The 26095-nt window shown below is 35.0% G+C and overlaps 1 protein-coding gene across 5 annotated transcripts in view; it reads left to right on the top strand.

Moving 5' to 3' along the window:
* Nucleotides 1–26095, top strand: part of LOC140447983 (uncharacterized) — a 157946-nt gene that overhangs the window by 81254 nt on the left and 50597 nt on the right. Inside the window, exons 1-2 of one of the 5 annotated variants that reach the window (XM_072540986.1) lie at nucleotides 2328–2500; nucleotides 22285–22692. The exons of 2 other annotated variants lie outside the window; for them this stretch is intronic. In XM_072540986.1, coding sequence (XP_072397087.1) covers nucleotides 22310–22692 — 383 coding nt within the window. In that variant the 5' untranslated portion in view covers nucleotides 2328–2500; nucleotides 22285–22309. Of the gene's footprint in view, nucleotides 1–2327; nucleotides 2536–22284; nucleotides 22693–26095 lie in introns of those variants that run through there. 2 more of the 5 variants (XM_072540985.1, XM_072540984.1) reach the window with 2 other exon arrangements.

The following is a 26095-nucleotide window of genomic DNA, read 5'->3' as shown; positions in this document are numbered from 1 at the left end:
CTCACCCCCATGTTGATGTCAAACAGGGGAGACAGTTCTCCATCTACTCTAACTGCTGCTTTTGAACACTGCAATGTCATTTTTATGAGGCTGATATATTTTTTTGGTATATCCATGAATAGTGCTGCTAAATATTTATTTCTAGTTAGTTTTAAAATCACTTTTGCTTCCTAACTGGTTTACTGGAAATAAGTTCGCTTTCTGTAACCATCAATTTAGTCTAAATTGTATGTCGCTAAAATTTTAAATACATACAAAAAATATTGGTTTGTAGAGATTTATAAGCAACTTTTTGCAGCAATCCATAAACTAATAGTACTTATATGGCAGAATGAATTGGTACCAGACGAGTGGCCAAAGGGAATAATATGGCCGTTGCATAAAAAGGGTGATCAACTGGAGTGTAAGAACTATAAAGGCATTACTCTGTTAGCATCTGTGTATGTATAAAATCTTCGGCAATGTATTGTTTGAAAGAAACATTTTACAAGGGATATTGCTGGTCAATATCAATGCGGATTTACTGCTGGAAAGTCAACTTCATATCAAATTCAATTTACAAAGACAGATTCTTGAAAAGTCACTGGAATATAACATAGATACACACCATCTCTTCGTCGACTTCAAAGCAGCCTATAACAGTGTAAAAAGAACTACAGTATATAATGCAATGATAGACTTTGGGATCCCGCCTAAGTTAGTTAAGTTGACCTAACTAACAATGCAAAACGTAAGCGCATGCATTAGAATTGAAGGAGAAAACTCTACGTTCTTTGACATTAATAATGGTGTAAGACAGGGGAACGCGCTGGTGTGTCTCCTCTTTAATATTGCCTTGGAAAAGGCAACCAGACAATTAAATATTAGAATTAATGGAACTATTTTTAATAGATCGACGCAAATTCTCGCATTTGTTGACAATATAGTTATAGTGAGCAGAAGTATGAGAGACATGGTGCAGTGTTTTACAAGACTTGCTGGCGCGGCAAGTGAATTAGGACTTGTGGTAAACGAGGAAAAAACCAAATATATGTTGGTTTCTAAAAACCCCCAAAATATCCAACAGAGAATTCAAATTAACAACCATACCTCTGAGCAAGTCAAAGAATTCACATATCTTGGATCACTAGTAAATGCAACAAACACGACAAGCGATGAAATAAAAAGACGCATAGCAATAGCAAACAGATCTGTTCACGGTCTCCAGAAACATTTAAAAAATAAAAATATAAAACCTGCAGTAAAGCTCAATATATACAAGACCTTAATAAGACCGGTTTTGATATATAGGGCTGAAACGTGGACCTTATCTCAAAATGATGAAATACTTCTTGGTATTATTGAGAGAAAAAATCTTAGAGAGATTTTTGGGGCCGTAAATGAAAATGGGCTATGGCGTTGAAGATACAACTTTGAACTATATCAGTTATACGCCGATCCAGATATTGTGAAATTCGTTAAAGTGAAGAGACTTATATGGGCTGGACATATTGGTAGAATGTCAGATCACGAATATACGAAGAGATTAACATTTTCAAAACCAGAGGGCACAAGAAGTAGAGGACGACCACGAACGAGACGGATCGATGATGTTGAAGAAGACCTACAGATTCTATGGGGCAGAAATGGAGGGAAGTTGCCAGTAATCGACAGGAGTGGCGATTTCTTTGTGAACAGCCCAACATCCAGAACGGATTGCCGAGCCACTTATGATAATGATAGATTTATAAATCTGTATGAATTTATATATAATTTATAATGTTTTATATGATTTTTTTCTATACTTTAGATTAGGCAGAACTATGGAAGAAGTTTTTGAAGGAGTCGATAACTATATTATTTTGGTTAATATCATTAAATACATATAATAGTAGACCTTTAGGGTAGATGCGTTAATTCACAAGCCTTTATATTGTTCTAAACTAGGAAATCAATGTCTAATGAAAAACAGAAAGAAAACTCTAAAAAGATTTGAGAAAGAAACTAATGACGAAATCTAAGGTCGAACATCGAAGATGGAAATCAATGGTAAATATTATGTAAAAAAAACTTATAATCTTATACTGCACGGTAAAACAATATGGCACATAGAAAAGTATAAGAACTTGTAGCTACTTTTCACTTATGCGAAAATTTCTTTTCAAAGTATATTGCTCCATCGAATATTCAGCTAATCTAGAAATAGATCGGAATTTCCCAAACGCAATCTTGCGGCTTTCAGCAATTTCCGCTAAGGTGGCAACACCGTCTATCGGAGGAGTCGTCGACGGTGACGTCACCGGTGCTCAACTGTATGGTGGGGTGCGGCATTTGGACCATTTGTCGCAACCCAAGTCAACGCGGTCTAAGGTCTCCCTAACGTGAAACCGCCGCTACATCTCCACTCCATTCGTGTTGTTATTTTCTGTTTATTAAAGTTGTGTTAAAATAGATTTTGCTTCTGTTTACGTGAGTGTGTTTGTTCGGTTTCCTTGGACTTTGTCGATGTGACCCTCAACACGTGAGAATCTGGTATTTTATTACGAATTGTAGATGGTAAACACAATTCTTTATGTTGCATTCGAAATTGCATACAAGGTCTAAGTTATATATTCTGTTTCTTTGCTGTCAAATAGCTATACCAATAATATAATTGCAAGTTGTAAACTAAATGCCAAGCATTGAAATCACTCATAAGTTTTTTACCGGGCTAGTAAAATCTGGTTTTATTAATAACTAATCTGTTGTATATACCTTTATATTACTGAATTGAACAAATATTTTTTTGTTTTGTTTTCGTGTATTAAAATGTAAATTATTTCCGTATAAATACAAAAATATACGCATCTCAAAATTTAAGAAGTTAAATTGAAGCCCTGGTTTTCAAGGTTAATACTGTTGGTGGATGTTGGGAAATTCCACGTCTAAATGTAACAAACTAATCTTTTATATTAAAAATTATAAGAATGATGCAATTATCAAAAGTGCAGTGCAATTGTAAATGGTAACGTGGCCTCTTTTTCGTAATTTATTTTCATTTCTTTAATGGATATCTGGGTGGCGGATGGCGTTTTTCATTCTAAAATTAATATTTTGTAGCTACTAAACATTTGCGGAATGAAGGACTGAACATAAAAGAAGATGGTTCTTAGTTGAAAAATGCAAATCTTATCCATAATAAGTCATACAGAGGAAGCTGGCCATATTTACTCGATAATTCTTCTCTAGAAGCCGTCTGCTTTACGGCTAAAAAATATGTTAATAAGTTAAATTAATTTCTTGAACTGTATTTCAATTTGCGTTCTTCATCTGCCATCTCCGGAGCAAAATTCGACAATTATTAGAGTATTCCGTGGATGGATTCCTTACTTACATATATGTACATAAGAAGAAACAGTAGGTATAATGCTCTTTGTTCTTTATCACAAGATATCACATATTCTTCTTGAATTTCTGCTCCTATTGGAGATTGGAAATCATTCTGGCAATTATAATTTTGTTTAACCACGAGATTCTACGTCTTCCTACGCTTCTTCTGCCTTTGATTTTGCCCTGCATTATATTCCTTAAAAAATCGTATTTTTCACCTCTCATGATGTGCTCCAGGTATTTCAACTTCTTGGTTTTTTTGGAAAATATAACATCGAAGCATTCTTATCCGGAGCATTATATTGATATTGCGATTGCAGAAAAGTTTTCTCATTTTGTTATAAGTTGGCTTTGCAATTTTAATGCGGCATACTCTATCCATGCTCCAAGGTATTTAAACGAAGATATTTGTTCAATTTCTGTATTATCTAGTACTAGCTTCTTTGATGTTTTGTGCTTTTGTAAATACCATGAACTTGGTTTTTTTTGCAAAATTTATTTTTAGTCCATAGTCCACAATGTATATTTAGTTGTTGAGGAAGGTGTTACAGTTCTTCTAGTGTTCCCGCCAGAAGGACGGTATCGTCAGCATGTCTTGTTATATTACATAAGTGGCTCACCGTTTATTATTACGCCCTTATTGACTTCGGCCAACGCTAATTCTGAGATGGCTTCACTGTATGTATAAATTAAACAACAATGGTGATAAAATATACCCTTGGATATCCTCAGCCAGTTAATTTTAAAGTTTTACTTTCGCTGTTTGATTCCAGTAGAGGTTATATATATAATTATTTACTATCTATGTTTTTATTTAACAAAAGTTCTTTGATCCGATTATGCTGCACTCTGTCAAATACCTTCGCAAAATCAATAAAACAGGCATATACTTCCTGAATAATATCTAGGCATCTCTGCGAAAAAACACTAACTGTAAACAGTGCATCTCCTGTTCCCAGAACTTTCGTAAATCCCAATTGTGTATTATATGACTCATAAAAAATATGCTGCGATGTTCATTGCACTCGTTTGCACTTGCTTGTTTGCGAAGCTGTATAAATCTCGATTGGAACCAAGATTACCTTTAGCTCCAGGAAATATAGATATGCCGTTTTGTGGTATAGTAATGATTTCTCTTGCACTTGCCTCATTATAAATATAGCATCGGTGCATGGTCTTCCCGACCTAAGAACCTTGTTGTTCTGCTAATATTATAATTTCATTCAGATTATTTGTTATGACTTTGGTTGTTAATTTTAGTGTTGTGTTTTATAAATTATTTCCTCTGTAATGATCTCCATTCTTTTGGGATTATATCACTGTTTTGTTCTATTATTTTTTGGATTAGTTTTAATAGTTTTTTGATCAGATCTGGTCTTCCTTACTTTAGGAGTTCGTTCGATATTGTGTCCTCTCCTGGTAATTTTTTATTTTTTCGTTTCCTTAATGCTTCCTTTACTTCTTCCTCATCAAGATTTATTTCTGCGTTTGTCGTCACTTCTGGTGTTGGTGGTCCATTATCGTCACCTTTAGCAAATAGGGATCGAAAGTAGTCTGCCCACGTTTCCTTCTGAATGTGTTTCGTTTTTATTAGTTCGTTCATCTCTTTTCTTTGTCCTCTTATCATTCGCCATATTTTATCGTGTTCATTCTCTCTGCCGAGAAGCTCTGCCAGTGTTTCCTTTTTATTTGTCTGACCAAAGTATTCATTTTATTTCTGATTCGTTTATAGTGGTTGTATTCCTGTTGTGTTCTGTATTGTAAAAAGGCTTTCTTCGTTTCTTCACATTTTGTCTTTACTTCCTCTCTAAACCATGGGGTTTTCTTTTTTTGGTATGTGAGTGTGCGTTAATTTGCTCTCTCTAAAGTGAATCTGTTGCTGCGTTAATTATGTTATTTTTGAGTTTTTCCTAGCTTTCCTCGATGTTAACGTTTTTTAACATTTCATTCCCAATAATCTTAACCACAACACAACCTTTGAACACTTTTTGTCCTATGATCGCATGTCCTTACTCTTAATATTTTTGTAGTCGCTAATGACTCTTAGAGAGTACCCAAAACAAAGTGAAATTATGTCTCAAAAGGATCATGAATATAGTGTGGGACTTCAAGGGAAACACAAACACGGAAGCCGAAAAAGAGCCAAAAGAAATTCGTCGTCTTACTTCTACCGCTAGGGTTAAATAATCTGAGAATGGCAATTGGAGTTGGGATTAGTTCGACCATGTGGAGAATATTAAGACAGTGTAATTTAACATCCAGAACACCTGTACAAAAGTCTCGCCCAAACAAAAATCACCGAAGAGTGCTACTGCGATTTGCAAGACATTCTGGTGATTGTTAATTTCGACATTGGAGACCTCTACTTTCCGCGGATGAGCCACTCAACATCGTGGTGCCCTAAATTTTCAATAATACATATCAGTTCACCAGCACGACGAACAGCGTCTCTATAGGCCTGACTTTCATACCAGTGTGCGTGTTAACTTTTTTATGGATCTTGGAGAAATGGAGAAATTGCCCTCCATCATCCAAAACCAAGTCATCAACTGTTTGTTTTACTTTTATCGGTGGTGGAAGAAACCTGTAAGCCACTTTTGGACGACAGCATTCTGTTTCTAGATTTTACCATTTAAAGTAATTATTGGCTTTCGCGCACATTTTCTGAATACCATTTAATCAGGGTAATTTAGTCTGGGAAATCAGGAAGATTTTATTATTAAATTATTGGTTACTTATTTATTTATTATTGGTAATCAAATATTACTTACTATACTTCGCTAAATATGTGAAAGTACCGTTAAATATCAATGGTTTAAAAATTTCTCAGGGCTAATCATGCTTCAATTTAAATTTATTCTGCATTTAAAAGACTACAAAAAAAATACACAATTTATTTAAATTATCAATCACTCAAATCAAAAATATATACGTTCAAAAACACAAAAGTTTATAAATAGCTTTACTAATGCAAACACTGAAATTTTAGATAATTTTTTTATTCTTTATCTGATCAGATATTGCAAGAAACCCCCCTCATGACTACGGATTATTTATATGTACTATGATGGTAACAATAATACCAGTTGCGTTTATACTTTTTTTGCCGATTGGTGACTTATCTCTTGCTCTTTTGACGACACGGGTCTCCTCCATTTTGCTTATGTGGTTATTCCATTCTTTTTTTCTATTTTGTGTCCATTCATTTATACACACGTTACATTTTCTTCTAATATCTTCACTTCCCATTCGATCTCTCAGCCTATTTCCTGTAATTCTGCTCAGTACTCTCATCTCTGCCGTTTCCAGTAGCCTTTGCGTTGTGGCTGTGTCGGCTCTTGTTTCTGAGACAAATGTCATTATTGATCTTACACCGGCTTTATAAATTCTTGATTTCATCTCAGTGTTAATGTGTCTGTTTCGCCATATAGTGGTATTAAGGCATATAGTGTTATTAAGTGTCATTAAGCAGCCTATTTGCTTTTTGTACTTGATCCCTCACTTCTTTGTCCAGGTCTCCATAGCTAGACAGTGTAATTCCCAGGTATTTTATTTCCATTACTTGTTCAATACTGATGTCATCAATTTCTATTTTACATCTGGTTGGTTCTTTGCTGGCTACTATTGTTTTAGTTTTCTGAGATGAAGGTCAACTCTACGTCAACCAATCCTCTGTAGAAAGAGTGACGCACTACAACTACCTCGGCACCATAATAAATGAAGAATGGACCAACAACCAAGAGATTAGAGCACGCATCGGAAAAGCTAGATCTACCTTCAATCCACCTTCTTCTTCAAGAGTCACAACCACTCTCTTGGTACAAAAGTAAGAATGCTGCGATGCTACGTCTTTTCTGTCCTTTTTTATGGTGTTGAATCGTGGACCTTGAACGAAGATATGTGCAGAAAACTGGAAGCATTTGAGATGCAGCTATACCGGAGAATACTTAAGATCCCGTGGACTGACCGGGTCACAAATGCGGAGGTCCTCAGAAGAATGAATAAGAACCGAGAGGTACTGACCACCATCAAATCTGGAAAGTTACAATTCTTCGGACATATTATGCGAAATGAATTGAATTCAGATATGCTCTCCCTCAAGCCTTCCTTCAAGGAAAAATATTTGGAAAACAAGGTCCAGAAAGAAGAACATCTTGGTTAAAGAACCTCAGAATCTGGTTCAATACAACATCTGTGCAGCTTTTCCGCGCTGCTGCAGATAAGATAAAGATTGTCATGATGATCGCCAACATTCGTAACGGATAGGCACAAGAAGAGGAAGAGATGAGATTGTCATGTTAAATTATTTTGCTGTTATGTTAAATCTGTGGACCAGTCTTTGCAGAGTTTTTGTTTTTATACAATAAAATTTATATCTCTCTCTTTCTTTGTCAACCATTTTCCATCCACTCCTGAATGTAGGTCTCTCCCAATTGCTTCCATCTTTCTCTATCTTGTGCCAATCTAATCCACTGTTTGCCTGCCATTGCTCTTATATTATCTACCCATCTTTTTTGAGGTCTTTCCATGCTTCTTGTTGTCGTCCTTCGTCTCCATTCTAGAATTCTCCGTGTCCACATGTTGTCATTATATCGGGCTACGTGATCTGCCCAGCGCCATTTCATTTTTGTAATTTCTTCCACAATATCCCTAATCTTCGTTCTACGTCCTATATCGGTGTTTATAATCTTGTCTCTCAGTGATATTCCAAGCATGATTCGTTCCATTGCTCTTTGCGTTGTTTCTAATTTTTTAGCAGATTTTTTGGTAAAGGCTACTGTCTGCAAGCCGTAGTAGGTACAAACTGGTAGTATTCATGTGTTATACACACTTTTCTTTAAGTTTTCAGGAATGGAGGTGTTTTTCAAGATATATGCTAGTTTGCCGAAAGTGCCCCATGCCCAGAAGTTGTGTTCTTCTTTTAATTTCAGCATCTTGATTTGGTTTTCCTAGTTTGATGACATGACCTAGATATACATAATGTTCAACATTTTCTATGGTATGATTTTGTATTGTTATATTTGTCTGGTCTCGGCTCAGTATTTTTGTTTTACTGTAGTTCATTTTTAAGCCTACCGCTCCTGAAACTGCAATTAATTTTTGTAACATCATTTAGTTCAAACTAGCGGACCAACTCGACATCGAGTTTTTTAAATGAAATTTTTATTTTGCGAGAAAAATTAAGAGATCAATACAAACAATATAAGCAAGAATATACATAACATTCATCAATAATAATGCAAGTAAAAAGTGTATTAAATATCACGAAATATTTCGTCGAAAACAATGTTTTTTGTTACAATGTTATCATTTAGCAGTTAATTTTGCATGCTGATCACGAATCCGGTGTCAGATTTGCTCTATCTTGACGTTTTATGCGCGTTTCGGGTCACTTCCGGTGTCGGATCGCAACCGGAAGTACATATTTAGATTCGTCTCGACGAGACCTTTCGATCCATATATACATTGTGGGGTCTAAAACTTAAAGTAAATGTTAACTTCCGGTCATCTCAAAACCGGAAGTGAATTTTTGTACCAAAAGTATATCTTGACAATCTCATACGTAATACTAATAACATTCCGAAAAAATATTTTACCCCAAGCTACCGGAATGTAGACCTGTAACGTGTCTCTCTTTATATATGAATCAAAGTATTCCAAACTCTCTTCAATTAAAATAAAAGAACAAATTATCTCCAATGATGCTCTACTTTTAAATCTGCTATGGTGCACCGGTCACAACACTTTTACTCACGACAAAAAACTTTTTTATCATTAAAACTAAATTTTCGATTCAAATACCGGCTTTCCTCTCGGTTACTCAATTCACGAAACAAACTTCTACAAAAGATCCCGATTTTTCTCCTACTACTTCTTTTATCTCTTCAACCAACGCCTGATGCTCTCATTCCCGCCATCAACTGTACCTCAAATTTTGTTATTCCATTCCAGCAAAACAAACTTTCCCAAACATCCTTATTTCCAAGTAAAATTAAACAACCATTTTATAAACAAATCTATTTCCTACCTTTACCTATCTAAATAATATATTATTGTATCGTACATCAATTTCTTCGATTTAATAACCCAATAAGTCACATACACACTTAATATATACAAAAAAACGCATTTTACTACACTAAGCGTCCTTCAGGATTTCTTCGAATGATTAATTACGGGCAATGGTTGGCAATATACGTAAAAAAGTAAATACCATCATAGTACCATCTAGAATCAACCTCCTCAGCTCCACTGTAGAATAGTATATGATTGTGGTATCTTATGTTGCCTTTACCTTTCTTCTTAGTTTCTAATTTGCTGCATATATATTTTATGGTGTTCCAGTTCTTGAACCCTCCTTTTTTGTCCGAGCTTGAGACCGGCAGTGATAGCAATGCAGCCTCCTGAGCTACTCAATCCAACTAGGTAGATTAGACAGGAGTTTGCATATTGCATAGAAGTTAATGTACTATTAGACCCCACACAAGTGAAGGCGTAACTCTCACTTGTGGACATGCTTTAGCCGTTGATATAGAGAAGTCTTTCATTCACTTCTCTTATAACTGTTTGACGTGGACTATTGTCAAATGCACCTTCTATATCTAGAATGTCACGCAGCATTATTTGTTTTTTGCTCAAAGCATCCTCTCTGTCCCTTGTTAATTGTATCATTGCCGTTTATGGACAGCCTCTAGTCTATGATAAAGTGCCATAATAGTGTCAAATAAACATTTTTATTTAAAAAATCCTTTATAAAAGGTGTAGTGTATTAATATAAAAACCCTATCGGGCTACATCACAGAACGTTGTCGGAATAGCTATTCCATCATCAGTGCTGTACAAAGGATTTTTTTAAATAAAGATTTTTGTGATTCATGGTATACAGCCAAATATAATTCATTTTCCTTATGGATTGTCGAATAAACCTTCCTATCTAGAATGCCCCTCAGCACTTGTGGATTGTCAAATACACCTTCCTATCTATAAAGGCCCTCAGCATTATATATTTTTTTAATTATCTTTCAAAATGGCAGCTGTCGGACAGCTTTAATGATTGTCACTGAATAATCATAAAAACAATTAACCTCTTGTGTACTCTCTCAGAAAATTAATTCAACTGTTGTGATTAAAAAATTATTTACGGGAAGGGATATTTTAGGCGCACACTGTATTCATTGTAAAAGCGATGCAATTCTAAATAAAGACGTGCATATTACAGATATTTATTGGACAAACATATCATCGGCAAGAATAGTTTATATACAAATTACACAAAAACGCGTAATTAGGAACTAATAAACACTAAATTAAATATACTTCGAACTTCGACTGCGTATTATCAACCTAATAATTCCCGCAGTATTTAGGTGAGGCAATGAACCCTGGACTGAAAATGTAAACAGACTAACGATACTCGCCATTTTTAAAAGATAATTCGTGAACGTGTTACACAAAAGCAACAGAAACCTTCAGGGGTCATTGTTTCAGTTGTAAAAAGCAATAACCAATTACTTAAAAAGGTCGACATTCTGTATCTTAAGGACATTCTTTGTGAAAGAATCTATATGAATAAAACTTTTAATAACAATCGCATAATATGCACAAGTTGTTTTTTATGCGATGACCTTAGTAATGAAATGAATTGTGCAAATAAAGGCGTAAAAATTAGACTACAATTTTAAAAGGATTTTTCATGTAGCGGAAAAGATTCCAGAATAGTAATGAATTACCTACATATTCCTATATTTAGACCAAAAATATCCCGAAACTATTTTTAAAATATTTTTAAAACAAACCATCAATCATTATGTATGTATGTATGTATGTATGTACAGCGTTAACAGGCCTTTTAGGCCCATTGCTGGATGGATAATTTCCATCGTTTTCTATTCTTAGCTAACAGCTTCCAATCTCTGATTCCCATCTCTCTGACATCTTCCATCACTGCATCTCTCCATTTCTTTCTTGGTCTTCCTCTCTTTTTTTTGCCCTCAGGTACTCTCCAAGCAATATTCTTGACTAGTCTATTACCTTGCATTCTTTCTAGATGGCCGAGCCATTCTAGTCTACGTTTTTTTACCACATTTACCGCTATATTAATTATCATAACACTAAAATATTTTGCAACGTAGAACGGTATAAGAAATGAAAGGCATAGATACACTCTGGGCAAAAATTAACCGGCCACCTTAAAAATGGGTAATTTTTGATGTCTTATATCTCCTAAACCTGTTGTCCGATTTAAGTGATTTTTTTAATATGTTATAGCCCTATTCCTTGACAATATCGTTATAATAATATGGTTGCCAAACAGGTAAATCTTCATTGTATACCGGGTATACGAATTAAACTGTTTTTTTCTTAAAGTTTGCATCACTCTGTGGAACATTCTAGCATTTATAAAATATTAAAATTAAAACCTAACTATAGCCTCATGTTTTCTCAACATTTTGTTTTTTGATTCATACGCTTAGGTATATTGGATAATACATAAGTTAGGTAGTTTAACAACTAGTCATGTTTTTCATCAATACAGACGATTCAACTCACCAGCAAAATTAACCCCACCATCTTTATTATTGTTTACATTACCTGTGACAGTTTGTTTCCTAAATTTCTGTCATCGAAGGATTTTTGACATATAGTCGTTGTACGACATTGTTGCAAATCTGTTTCCGTGTCCGTGTTAATAACAATTCTTGAACAATTTGTAATTAAAATTAAATTTGTAATTAAAATTAAATTTCTAATTAATTTTAACAATTAAAATTGTAATTTTATATCATTGTGAGCGAATATTGTTTAAGTTGAAATTTTAGTGCTTAGGTATTTATTGTTTGTGATTTTAAAAATGCCACTCGTTCCAACTGATGCTGCTAGGGCAGTGGCTTTAGTTGATGCTGGTTACAGACAACGTCATATCGCTGGTATACTCGATGTACCCAGAACTACGGTACTGCCATCAGACGATTTCGGGAGACAGGATTGTACAACCGCAGGCCAGGTCAAGACCGAAAACGATGCACTTCAGTTCGAGATGACCGCTTTATTGTCAAAAGTATTGAGAAATCGCTTTTGCACCGCTGAAGCTCGTAGGTCTCTTCTTGAGATGAGAAACGTTAGTGTGAGTAGAAAAACGATTAGAAGAAGACTGTCAGAAATAAACTTAAGGGCTTTTCGTCCAGCTCGCGCACCACAACTGCTCCCATAACACCGTAGGCTAGACTTCATTTTGCGCGAGAATATGCTAACTGGAGTATGGCAGAATGGAAGAATATACTGTTCTCAGATGAGAGCAGAATAGCCCTAAAAGGTCCAGATGGACACCAACGTGTCTATAGGCGTCAAAATCAAAGGTTTGCTGTATGCGCTATAACTGAAACAATGGCTTACCGAGGAGGGTCAATAATGATTTGGGGAGGTATTTTTTACGAAGCGCGTACTGATCTTGTCGTGTTCGGTAGAGGCAGTGTGAATTCCCAAGTATACGTGCAAAAATTCTCCAAGACCATGTCATGCCTTTTGCACCATTCATTGGTGATAACTTCAGACTATGCATGACAATGCACGTTGCCATACAGCAAGATCTATCCGTGAGTATCTTATTGCGGTCGGGATTCAAGTTCTACCATGGCCAGCACACAGTCGCGATCTTAACCGAATTGAGCATATATGGGACAACCTCAAAAGATGGGTAAGAGCAAGAGTACCAGCCCCTGTATCCTTTGGAGAGCTGAAGACAGCTGCGGTAGAGGAGTGGCACAATATCCCCCAATCTGATATCCACAATATCATGAATGGATTGCCAAACCGGCTCCAAGAATTCCTAAGAGCAAGAGGCGGCAACACCCATTATTGATATCCAATTTTTTTTCAATTAGCTTTGATTTCCAAAATATTGTTAATTTGAATTTTCTTCGAAGATTTTATTCATTGGATTTTTACTGTAACAAATGACTTTTTTTTTTCAAAAAGATTATTTTTTCTCTTCCGCGGAAATAAAAATTGATATAAAACATGTCTAATTGTTAAAGCACCTAACTTTTGTATTATCCAACATAAGCGCATCAATCAAAAAACAAAATGTTGAGAAAGCATGAGGCTATAGTTACGATTTAATTTCAGTATTCTACAACTAGAATATTCCACAGGGTGATGCAAACTTAAAAAAAAAAAAAAAAAAAAAAAATTGGTTTCGTACACCCGGTATACAATGAAAATTTACCTTTTTAGCAATAATATTACTATGAAGATATTGTCAAGGAATAAGGCTATAACATATTAAAAAAATCACTTAAATCGGACAACAGGATTAGGAGATATAAGAAATCAAAGACTACCCATTTTTAAGATGGCCGGTTAATTTTCCCAAAGTGTATAAATGGAATGAAATAAAACTTTCTTACTACAGAACTGTTGAAACTTTGTAATGAAGGCGTCCAGGCAGAAAATATTAACCCTTGTGCAATATAAGAGGGTAGGCGCAAAATTTCGGGCCAATGCTTTTTAAATGCATTCATTTTTTTCGAATCCTGAGAAAGCTAATAAATGTTTTTGAAAAATTTAAACGCAAAATGAAAGATTACATTATTACTGAGGGCCGAAATTCCCTTAGAATAAACAAAAAGTTTCTTTTGAATAAGATATTTGAAATTAAAAATCACACTTTTAATTTTCTCTTTTTTTCACCCCTGTAACTTACTAAAATAAACATTATAGAAGTTTTCAGGGACTTTCGGCCCTCGGTAATAATGTAATCTTTCATTCTGCGTTTAAATTTTTCAAAAATACTTATTAGTTTTCTCAGGGTTCGAAAAAAATGAATGCATTTAGCCTACACTCTTGTGAAATATTCAAATTTTTACATTTCGTTTATTAAATGTACATTTAATTTACAAAAAAAATTTAGAAACTTTTATACACGTTTGCAAAAAAAAACAGTATGTATCTTGTGGGTTACATTGCCCATCATGGTACACACTAAAAATGCTTATAGAAATAATTTTGTTCAGAGGGATAGGCGAGGGAGATTCTCTTTTGAGGGTTGAAAATTGCAAACTAATTAATAATTATGTTAAAAAACTTAAAAAGCATTTATCAATTGGAAAACCAATAATTTTGTTCGACTAAATATAAACGTAAAAAATACAAAAAAACTAAAAAATTATTTATCTAGTTGTGCTTTATATATCGAAAAATTCTAGAATTATTACCAGCTACAATCAATCCACAAACGTAACTCACATTTTTGAAAGAAAACCGTTGTTTGCTAACTTACAGAAAGTTTACATTTTCTTCTCAAAAAAAGGTCCGATGACGGTCTCAAGAAAGGTCTCGGAATTTGATCATATCAGACGTCATCTGTAGGTCTGTCTGTTACTGGTACTCTAATTTTTTTAGACGGTTGCACATATGCAATATCAGATTTCCTAGTTTTAGATATTGTCACATTTTAGAAGCGATGAAGCTGAATGTAATTGTCAGTAGCCTGCATATCTCTTCTACATGTCAGCTGAGCGTTGTTCACAGAACTTAGCTTTGTAAGATTTGTAAATTTTTACAAAAGGTAATTTTAACCGGACGGGTCGAAGCTGTTCCATATTTTGTTAAGAGAAGGCACAAGCTACTTCCCTTATAAATTCCTATTTGGTGTGCAGCCATATTCGGTTCAAACCTTACATTACTACATTATATAAATATCCTAATCGGATTATTTTGCTCTTTATAAATTCTGTCGCTCCTATGTTATCCGTAATATCGAACCATTGATGCCTCAAAACTGAATTTTTGAAGTTTAAGTTTCTTTGATTCAATTCATCTCAAAGTGTAAATTAAAAGTTCTCTTTTATTTTTGTATCTACTGTGAAATGATACGCGTATGAATCTGAATGAAACGATTTCTTCGCATAGAATTAGAAATCATTGATGTATATTGTGATCCATCTGCCAATACATTATTTCTGCCGGTAGGTACTTGTATCCACTGAAAATAAAAATATCAATGAAACGTTTTACCTCAGCAGCGGTTATTTTTGGATCTGCAATATTCGTGTAACTCGTAAAACGCAGAGTTTAATCAATAATATATTGTATTATATCGTCATTGAAAAACAATTCAAATAAATCTGTCGAAAAACATTTAATAGACAGAAAATCGCTGTCTATCCAGTCACTTTTTTTACTGTACACGTTTTCTATGTATGTGCACTTGGTTGTGTGGATCAGCCATCCATTGTCCGTAAGTGTTTTTCTTTACTATCTCTTTAGTTGGTTCTGTGATACGTCCAAAGGTACTTGTTTATCTGCATAACATCTGTCCTCAAGCTGACGTTATTTAATAATTTTACTTTGCTGCTGCTTAAATTTTTTCATCTGCGTGTAACCGACCACTTTTTAAATTTTATACAGTTTCTCATTGTTTTCATCACATTGTCGACGTCTGGGAGCCGGGAAGGGTTCTTCTTCTTATTGTTCCGTCTCCTTTTAAAGGTTGGCAACTTCTGTCCGAAAGATTTCTACGAATGAGCAGTCAAACCATCTCCTCAGGTCTTTCAGCCATGAGTTCTGGCGTCTTCCTCCTGATCTGTTGCCCTGTACTTTACCTTGCAATATCTTCTGATTTTTAATATCCCTAAGTCGGTCTCAACTCAACCAACTAATTCGCGGTCGGAATCTGCTTCTTCTTCCTATAGGCGTTCCTCCTGTCTTAGCTTCTTAGCAATCGTATTGTCTGGCATTAGCATTATGTGCTCAGCCCATGTAAGTCGCTGTATTTTAATGAACATTACAACATCTGGTTCATTAAAGAGTTGATTTAATCCGAAATTACATCTTTTGCGCCACTGCCCTTGATCGTGTATAGCTTCAAATATTTTAAGTATCAAGTATCTTACGCTCGAATATTCCCAAAAGTCTTTCAACTTCTGCGTTATAGTCCATGTTTCTGCCCCCGCATATATCAGGACCGGCCTCATCAGTGTTTTGTATATAATAATTTTAATTTTTCTTTGGTTTATTAAGGTTTAAGATATAAGGTATAAGGTTTATTCGTCTTTTAATTTCTTCGCTTGTTTTGTTTTTGGTAGTCACTAGGCAGTATAATTCGGAATAATTCACCTCTCAACACATGACGCAAGTATGGAGGCGTTCAAGTATTACGTAACGCAATTTTTGAAGATTTTTGAGTAACTTAACCCCCCTACCCGCCATGTAATGCACCGTAACGTGTTACAGTCGGCAAAACAACTTTGTTATTGTTTTAATCCTATTTGCGATAATTGTAAATAAAACAAGAGATTTGTAACTCGCAATAATAAACTTTTACTGCTAATCTTACAATTGTTTTACGCTTTCCTTACTCCATTCTTACATACATTTTTGGCTTCATTCCTTATGGTTCTTCTCATGCATTCTTGTATTTTAACTTTTTTTAGTAATAAACTGATAAACTAATATTTTTATTTCTGCATTTTTCGTGTTCCCAATCCATTTCGAATTCCGAATTGAATATCACCCATCTGAAACTCACGCTCCTTGTAAATTCGTATATGAATGATTTTGGGGGGAAAGTTAGCTTTGTCGTATATCTTATTGAATAGTGCTGTTATCAAGTGTAGACTTTTACTTTCGTTGTCTGCAATTAATTTTAGTCTTCGACATTGATATTATCTGGACTAGTGGCTTTTCTGTTTTTTATGAGGTTTTACTGCATAAATACCTTCTTATTTGGTTATTTCTGAACTTTTTCATTTATTCGATCAACTTTGATTGGCGGAGCGCTTATCCGTGGAATTATGGTGGTGCAATTTCATAAGAACCAGATCCCATTAGTATTCCTTAAAAAGATGTTTAGTTAAGCAATGACCTGTTCTCATTCTTATTATTGTGGTGATATGTCTTCTGTTTTTACATGTTAGGGTTGAGAACCATACCTTAAAGGAAAAAAAATCGGTTGCCTGTAAAGTCGGTTTTACGGGCGAAGATTTTACGTGACAACGTCTTTTTCTCGGTAGAATATTTATTGATATGAATATTATTAAATTGCACAATAGGAACAAGGAATTGAATGAAAATAAGAATTGCACAAATTTTAACTATAGAAATATATTTTGTTTACTAAAACATTGTACATGTAAACTTAAACTTAACTAATTTCCATTTGAGTGATTCAACGCGCCTAATTCTCTAGTGCTGCGCGCGCAGCGGACCGATCATGTTTGAGTGGGAGAGAGACGCAAGGCATTCGCCGGTCCGGCGGACCTCTCTCTCGTTCGGTGACTCATCGTAACAGACGTGAGCGGGCGTTACACTTTTTCATGAGTGACTCCGAGCCACAACCTAATTTAAGACGTTGTCACGTCAAAAAACAAATGTTCAGATTTATCTGCACAATGTTCTAATATCAGGTGCTATACCGTCATCATTCAATCTTCGCTTGTCCACTGCTGGACATAGATCTCCCCTATAATTTTCCATCTGTTTCGATCTTTTGCTTCTTGCATCTAATTCCTTTGGCAACGTTTTAGATCGTCAATCCAACGTGTTGGTCGACGACCTCTGCTTCGGTAGGCATTATCTCTTGGTCTCCAATTTCAGTATCCTCTTTCTCCATCTGTTATCTTTATTATATCGTATCTTCAGCAAATATAAAACCCAATTTTCTAACAGAATAATGGCTGACCTCATACAGCGGCAATCAGTAACAAGTTCCTCTTTGATGACTCTCAAGTTACTGTTCTTAGTGGAAATTTGAGTTACTTGATCTTACATCTATTAAACGTGTATGTTACAGTAAATATTTGAGAAGACATTATTCTTCTTATCCGTGTTCCAAACATGACATTGATTCGACGAGTTATAAAAAATATTTTTTGTACTTTCAGTATATCAAAACATTTATAAATGTATAAAATTGGTCAATTTAATACTTTGTAAAATGTATTTTAAAACATATGATTCACAAAACATTAAAAGGAAATTCTTATCGCTGAAAATCCCTAAAAAAAAAGAACATGTATATTCAATGACCTAGTATTGCTTATCTTCTATATTTACTCCTAAAACAAACAAACTATTTCAATACTTCGTTTCGTAACCTCATTTTAGTGATAACTACGACGACGACGGTAGAAAATGACCTTAGAATTTAATGATATTGTGATGAACAATTCGAAAATATGAATTAGAATAGAGGTGATGTGTAAATCGTTTGAACTGAAAACAAACTGGGACGCTAAGAACATTCAATCTAAAACCTTAATGATCTATATAAAATGGTTTAAAGAGAAACATATACAGGGTTAAATAAACTTTAAGAAAGGCATTTTTGTTTTAATTAAATTTACAGCTTTCTCAGTCCACTGCTAAACATTATTAATTTCAAATTCAATTCATATTCAAATTTCGAATTATTCAAATTTCAAATCCATATTAATTTTAGAATCGTCTGGGAAGCTCTAAAAATGTTGCAAGAGAAACTTGGTCCATAATAAACGATCTTCGAAATAAAACTAACACAGATCGAACATTTTCTCTTCCACACATCAACCATTTTGCCACAACAAGATCCTATTTTCTGTCTCTTCAATTCAAAAAAGGTCTCGAATTCATTCTTTACAAGACCAGTTGATAAATCTGAACTAATTCAAACAATCAGTAATATCAAAAGCAAATCTTCCTGTAGTACTGATGGACTATCAATAAAAATTTTCTTAAATCTCCCAAAAAATGTGTTGGAAGTCCTGGTCTTACTAATTAACGATTCCTTTTAAAAAGGTATATTTCCAGAGTGCCTAAAGACAGAAATTATTCTTCTTCATAAGGGTGGTGAAAAATCGAATGTCTGCAACTATAGACAGACCTATTACCTTACTACCCGTCCTATCCAAAATTATTGAGAGACTTATCAAAGCCCGACTTTGTCCTTTCTCGTTGAAAACAACATTTTATCGCAGTCAGTTCGGCTTTTTATCTAATAAATGTACCAGTGATGCTATGTTTTCTGTACTACATGAGGTATATCAAGCACTAAACAATAATCTCTACACTGTTTTTTGTGACTATGCCAAAGCTTTTGATTGTGTAAATCTCGACATTTTGAAAAAAATAACTAAATTTCTACGAAATTTGAGGTATTTCTTTTAATTGGTTTCAATGTTACTTGAGGAATAGGAAACAACTAGTTAGAGCAAACGATACTAACTCTAGTCACAAAAGCATTGTATGTGGAGTACCGCAAGGTTTAGTAATGGGTCCTCTATTTTTCCTTATCTTTATAAATGACGTCACTAACATAAAAACCGATGGAAACATTTTTCTTTTTGCTGATGATACCAGTATTACCTGGAGAAACTCTAATATTGTAACTCTTCATGCAACTATAACTTCTGATTTACTTAAAATAAAAACCTGGTCCAACTCTAATTTACTCTCTTATAAGACTAGATGGTATCGTTTGCAATAAATTGCAATACGTTTAGGTATTTTGGGTATCACATGCAGCAACTTAAACTTAGTTCTTGAGGTTTTATTATGCAATTTGCAACTTAGTTAAATTTTGCATTGGCTGGCATATTTTGTTAGCTTTTATTTTGTGATATTGACGATTTATGTAATTTTAGTAAATTCTAAATTGTTATTGTTAGCGAGGATCCAATGTAACCTTCGCCTTGATCATCGTTGATCATTGATCTTTCCGACATAACCATACCATTCCAGCCTTTTGCATTCTATAGTTTCCAGGATATCGATGTCTATGTATTCCTTGTGCACAATACGGACTCAGACTAAATATCACAAAAACCAAATGAATGTTAGTAAGCAAAACCCAACAACCACCACAGCAACTGATATTAGACAATGAAAGAATTGAACACGTGGATTCGTACATCTACTTGGGAACAACAGTTAACTCAAATTGGGATCAAGCGAAGGAAATACGTATAAGAGTAGAAAAGGCAAGAGCATCGTTCACTAGCATGAAGCAAATTTTCACCTCTAAAAGCCTCACCCTACCTCTCAAAATTCGACTTCTGAAATGTTATGTATTCCCGGTTTTGTTATATGGAATGGAGGCGTGGACAATGACCGCAACATTGATGAAAAAAGTAGAGGCCTTCGAAATGTGGGCTTACCGACGTATATTACGCATATCCTGGACTGAGCACGTGACCAACGAAGAGGTACTACGCCGGATAGGTAAAGAGAGAGAGGTAGGAATAAGTATAAAGAAAAGAAAGTTGGAATACTTGGGTCACGTTATGAGACATAATAAATATAGAGTACTACAACTGATCGTTCAAGGGAAAATAGACAGCAGAAGGGGTCCAGGGAGGAGAAGACACTCGTGGCTCCAAAACTTGCGGCAATGGTTCGGATTATCATCTGCTGAACTATTCAGATCTGCCGTAAACAAAGTCAGAATAGCCATGTTGATTGCCAACGTTCGGAACGGAGAAGGCACATGAAGAAGAAGATGTATTCCTTAGTGTTCCTTACTTTATATTTTCTAGTGAGTTGGCAACATCTACGCCAACATTGGATCCGTCTTTTTTATTTATTTTGCGAATCTCTGAACCATAATTATCTTGAAATACTTTTTATGATACTTTTGTATTATATCCTAATTTTCGTGTTGGTAGTGATGTGGATATTCCAAAGTATACTATTCAGTTGACATATTTATGAATTACTTTGTCCAATTTTAGTTTCTATTTCTTTTTTATTCCGACCATCACCTGTCATGTTTATACCGATATATTTCTAACTATGAGTATTTTTGATTTGAGTGTACTATTAGAATATTCTTCACCTATTTTTCTTATCGTGTAGCGAATATCATCTTAATCTTCTGCAAGCTGTACAGTTTATAATCTTCATATATATAATACCCATAGGTTCCAGTCCTGAAAAATCCCCTCCAAATCAATTTTAAGAGCGTATGCGCAATGCAGCAACCTTGCGCAAGTTTTTTAGTCACCTTTATTTTTTTTGGTCACTTTTTGTCCAATTTTTATTTAGTCATATCATTGTACAGCTCCCTTACAATATTTATATAAATCCTTGGAATTTTCTTTTTTTTTCCTTCTTTTCTGCTCCTCTAGCACCTGCCACAGCTTGACTAATGAGACATTATCATACGCTTTTTGAAAGTCAATAAATATCACGTATGTCCACATTGTGTTCCAAGCGCTTTGTAACAAAAATGTGAATCGACTTTGTGTGCCAATGTAACAAAAATGTTGAGACTTAATGAGGCTTGGCTAGCAGGCTATGGCGGATAATGTTCACTTGACACTCAATGAAGGATTCGGACAATTTGCATACCGGTAAAAGACAGATAGATATATTTAGAATGTGGCGAATGCACAGGTTTGATCGGTCAATTGTTGACAAATAAAAGAAGTCAACTACTTCGATTCGCTTTTTCATTTTTGTAAAAACATCCCAAGTTCCCTAAGCAAACTTAGCATGCTTTTAAAAAAATAAAAAGCAAAACGTATTCTATTAAACTAATGAAGTAGTTGACTTCTTTCAATAGCAACAATTGACCGATTAAACCTCTGATGCATTCACCTGTTACATTTTAAATTTAATTAACGGTCGTACTCTTTGCACTGGTATATATATATATATATATATATATATATATGTATAACCAATCTTGTTGTAAGTCTTCCATAGTATTGGTGATGTTAAAGGGAGACTAGTTCTATTAATATAAATCCAGAAGCGGGATAAAACCACTTTGCCTTCTATATCGCGTCCTATGTCGTCTTATCTAACTTATCTTTAAGAATAATGTCATTGATAACCTGATAAATATAAAATGTTATGAAAGAACCTCAATTTATTTGTAATTTCTTTATTGGTAAACTTGACAGCAAAGAAACACATTACTTTATTCGATCACGAGTAATTTATCATGTTTTTAATCAGATCACCTTCCAAATGGACTTAAGATATGCCTCAATGTGCAGTAGTGGGTTGTAACAGTACTCACAGAAAAACAAAAGGTGGTTCGATTCGGTACCATCGGTTTCCGGGCGATTCGAAAACGCGCGCTACCTGGATCCAAGCTTGCGGCAAACACTTAAATAATTGTGCAACAGCTCGAATTTGTTCCCGCCATTTCGACGACGAAAGTTACGAAAGAGACGTCCAACACGAGATCCTAGGTTTGCCCAGTAGGTGCCGGTTGAAGAAGGGGGCAGTTCCAGTTAAGAATTTACCAACAGATTTTTTGAAAGAGGAGGAAGTCGAGGAAAGTGCCATTGCTGTTTTGTTGGCAGTCGGACTAGTTCCAGCTGTTCAGCCTGAAAAAATTTCCGGAGGGCTTCCCGAAGAGTAAGTGCTTCACTAATATTGCACTCTATTAGTTATTTAAGTTTAGGCGTTATCTGCGTATACAGGCTGGTTCATAAAAAATTGAAAAAATAATGGTCCAATTTACCTCTGGATTCTGTTTTTCGACATATGTTCTCCTTGTATGTTCTTCTGTCTGAGCTCGTCTTTTTCTCTTATTATATTTCTTTTTAGATCTCTAAATTATTCATATTTACCCGTGTAAGTATCAATACTTGTGAATTGTCAAGGAATACTTTTCGTCTTAGATTATATTAGATATATAGATGTGTTGTCGTTAAGCCCATGCAGACTCACCAGACTTCGACCTATAGAGATCTTTTGTGCGTACCTTCTTCTTCTTAAGGTGCCTTCTCCATTACTGAAGGTTGGCTATAACTACAGCAAATTGCTCTCTATCTTGAGCTGTTCTTAGTATCGAATGTGTGTCCATGCCTGTCCAGTCTCTTACATTCTTCAACCAGGAGCATTTTCTTCTTCCTGGACCTCTTCTTCCTTCCACTTTCCCTTCCACTATAAGTCGTAGGAAGTTGTATTTTTCTCCTCTGTAAATATGTCCTAGATAACTCGTTTTTCTGTTTTTTACAATATTTGGGAGTTCTCTCTCAGTAACCATTCTTCTTAGCACCTCGTTGTTGGTCACGTGCTCTGTCCAAGAGATCTTCAGCATCCTTCGAAAAACCCACATCTCAAAGGCTTCTATACGCCTCATACTTGTAATTCCGAGAGTCCATGTTTCCACTCCGTATAGCAATATGGAATAAATAAACGTTTTTACAAATTGGTATCGGATACCTGCGTGCATACCTTAATCTAGTTAAACTCTAGGATGCCAATACTTCTGATGAAATAAATTAGCTTCTTAGGTGACTTGTTTTCTATGTCAGAGGGCGCTAGACTGACCTCTTCTAGGAATTTTAGTCGTTTAGAATAGTGCTACGCGGTTGCATATTAATGTTCTGCCGTTTCTTTTTCGTTGTTACAGAAACGACAGTTCTCACTATCAGATTTGCCCATTGTGTTGAGATATCTCATAGGGCAGGGACCAGTGGGAAGGCCAGTGACCATTTTGATATCTATTTTACCCATTTCAAGAAGGCGGTTTGTTGCAGTAGAAGACACTTTTATGAGCGTTTTTGCTTGCCTTTGGCCTGGTGTGTTAGACCAATGTAATCTTAGTTGATTGAGTTCCCAGGTCCGGAGTTCCTTTCTGATGTGGCTTTTCGATAGGCGCACAAGGGTTGTGGACCCTGGAATGTAATGTTAGCCCCTTATTTGCGAGGCTGTCAGCTTCCTCATTTCTCTTGTCCTTATCTGCAATTCCCTTGTGACCTGGCACCTACATCAAAGTTACTTTGTTGATTTCTGCCAGCTTCTTGAGGGATTGTTTACAGTCCTAAATCAACTTTGACTCACAATTAAATGACTTTAGAGCCTTTAAGGCCGCTTGGCTGTCTTATAAAATAAAAACTTTTGACCTACGAATATCTCGGTTGAGACCTTCTTGGGCACTAAGGTCTATAATGTATTTCTGCCTAAAAGAGTGTTGGGGCGTTTCCAAGCGATTTGGATATCCCGAAATTGGGACCAGTAACTTCCACTCCTGTCCTTTCATCAATCTCAAATACATCCGTATACCATAAGACTGAACCATTTTCCAGTTTCGGTTCAACCACCAAACCACCCGTTTGGTGGTTTTTAAGACCACTTCAAAGGGTGTTTCGAAGTAGAATTTGACTGGAATGGCATTTGTTGGCCTGTGCTAAGAATCCAATGGAATTTCTTCCAAAATCTTCTGGTGGCCAGCTAGATCTCCTGGTTTCGTTATTTATGCCTGTCGCAGTTTTGAGGTGGTACTGCCTTCCTCCTTATGCAGAACTGCAAGAGAGGAAGGTTCAGCATCGCCTCTAGAGCTGCAGTGGGGTATGTTGACATTGCCCTTGTGCTTCCCAGACAAGCTAGCCGCTGCACTTTTTGCAGTTTTTTTGTTTTTTGTGTTTTTGGCCACCATATGAGTGATGCGTATGTGACCATGGGCCTAATAATTTTATATAACCAAGGGGTCGTTTTCGGTTTTGGGCCCCAAGTCTTTCCAAATATCTTGCGGCAGATCCAACTTGCCACGAAGGCTCTGGATAAGATGTTTTCAATATGACTATTCTAGGTGAGTTTTTGATCTAGAGTTACCCCAGGGTTACTTTTCGTCTTACTTCGATAGTACTACATTGTGCCTCTGCACACGGAAATATTTATTTATCGTGGACCACAGTAGACTAATCCACTGACAGGTATTGTTTCGTTGAGCTTTCCTTATAGAGTATGGTCGAGATAGTACAATATAATGTTAATAATGACCAAAAAGTATATTTATCATTATGCATTAATGTGGTTTTTAAATGAATTCACTTTTAGTTATTCAATAAATTGGTGATAAACAATTCGCTAATGATTTATCATATTTGATCAGTTATCTATGTTAGTTGTAGTCTCAAGGATATGACAGGAAAATCATTAATATAGAGTTCGAGAAGGCTTTTGGGATCTCTCAAAGATCTAATAATTTATAAAATTGAATCTGGAAAAGTAGGAATAAAAAAAATATTGCTCTTTCTCAGTATTTTAACTTTGTTTATATCAATTTTTTTCTAATATTTTTTTCTAATATTTAACAATTTTTTCTAATATAGGGCTATGGAAAAAATCATAATTAGAGCAGGTCTTGGAAGATTAGTTGTCGTCCGCATACAGTAAGGACTCTATTATTACCGCCTGTAATCTATGGTATCCTATTATTGTCTGTAGTTGGTTGCTTCTTAGTCTAGTATTTCTTATCAATTCGTTAATTATTACCATTATGAATGCAAAGGGCTGAATCTCCTTGTTTAATACCTCTTTTCTAATTAAATTCTTCCGATCTTTCCCCTGCTATTGTACTTTTCCTTTTACTTCTTTGTAAGTACTTTCTATAATTTTTATCAATGTTGTTGGTACATTTGTTTTCTTCAGTCATTTCTCTATAATTTGTCTTTCTATCGTGTCAAATGCTGCTCTTAGGTCTATGCATGGTAATACTAGTTTCCCCCCTTGTCTATGATTCTTATTAGGTTCCTAATGATATATATGTTCTCAATTGTCTGTATTCCTGGTCTAAATGCAGCTTGTTCCTCTCTTAATTCTATTTCTACTTCTTGTCTTAGTCTTCTATATTATTTTCGTATATATTTTTTAAAATGTTGACAGACATATTGCTCTATAGTTGTCGCAGTTTATATGTTCACCTTTTTTGTATATTGGCACGATGATATTGTTCTGTCAGTCTTTAGGGATTGTTTGTTCATCCCACGCCTTCCATAGCCAGTTTATGCCTTATTTTTCCACGTATTTT

Source organism: Diabrotica undecimpunctata, chromosome 8 (assembly GCF_040954645.1).
Source record: "Diabrotica undecimpunctata isolate CICGRU chromosome 8, icDiaUnde3, whole genome shotgun sequence".
NCBI classification, from domain to species: domain Eukaryota; kingdom Metazoa; phylum Arthropoda; class Insecta; order Coleoptera; family Chrysomelidae; genus Diabrotica; species Diabrotica undecimpunctata.
Note: the sequence above shows the minus strand (reverse complement) of the source record. Positions and strands in the feature narration are given on the sequence as shown.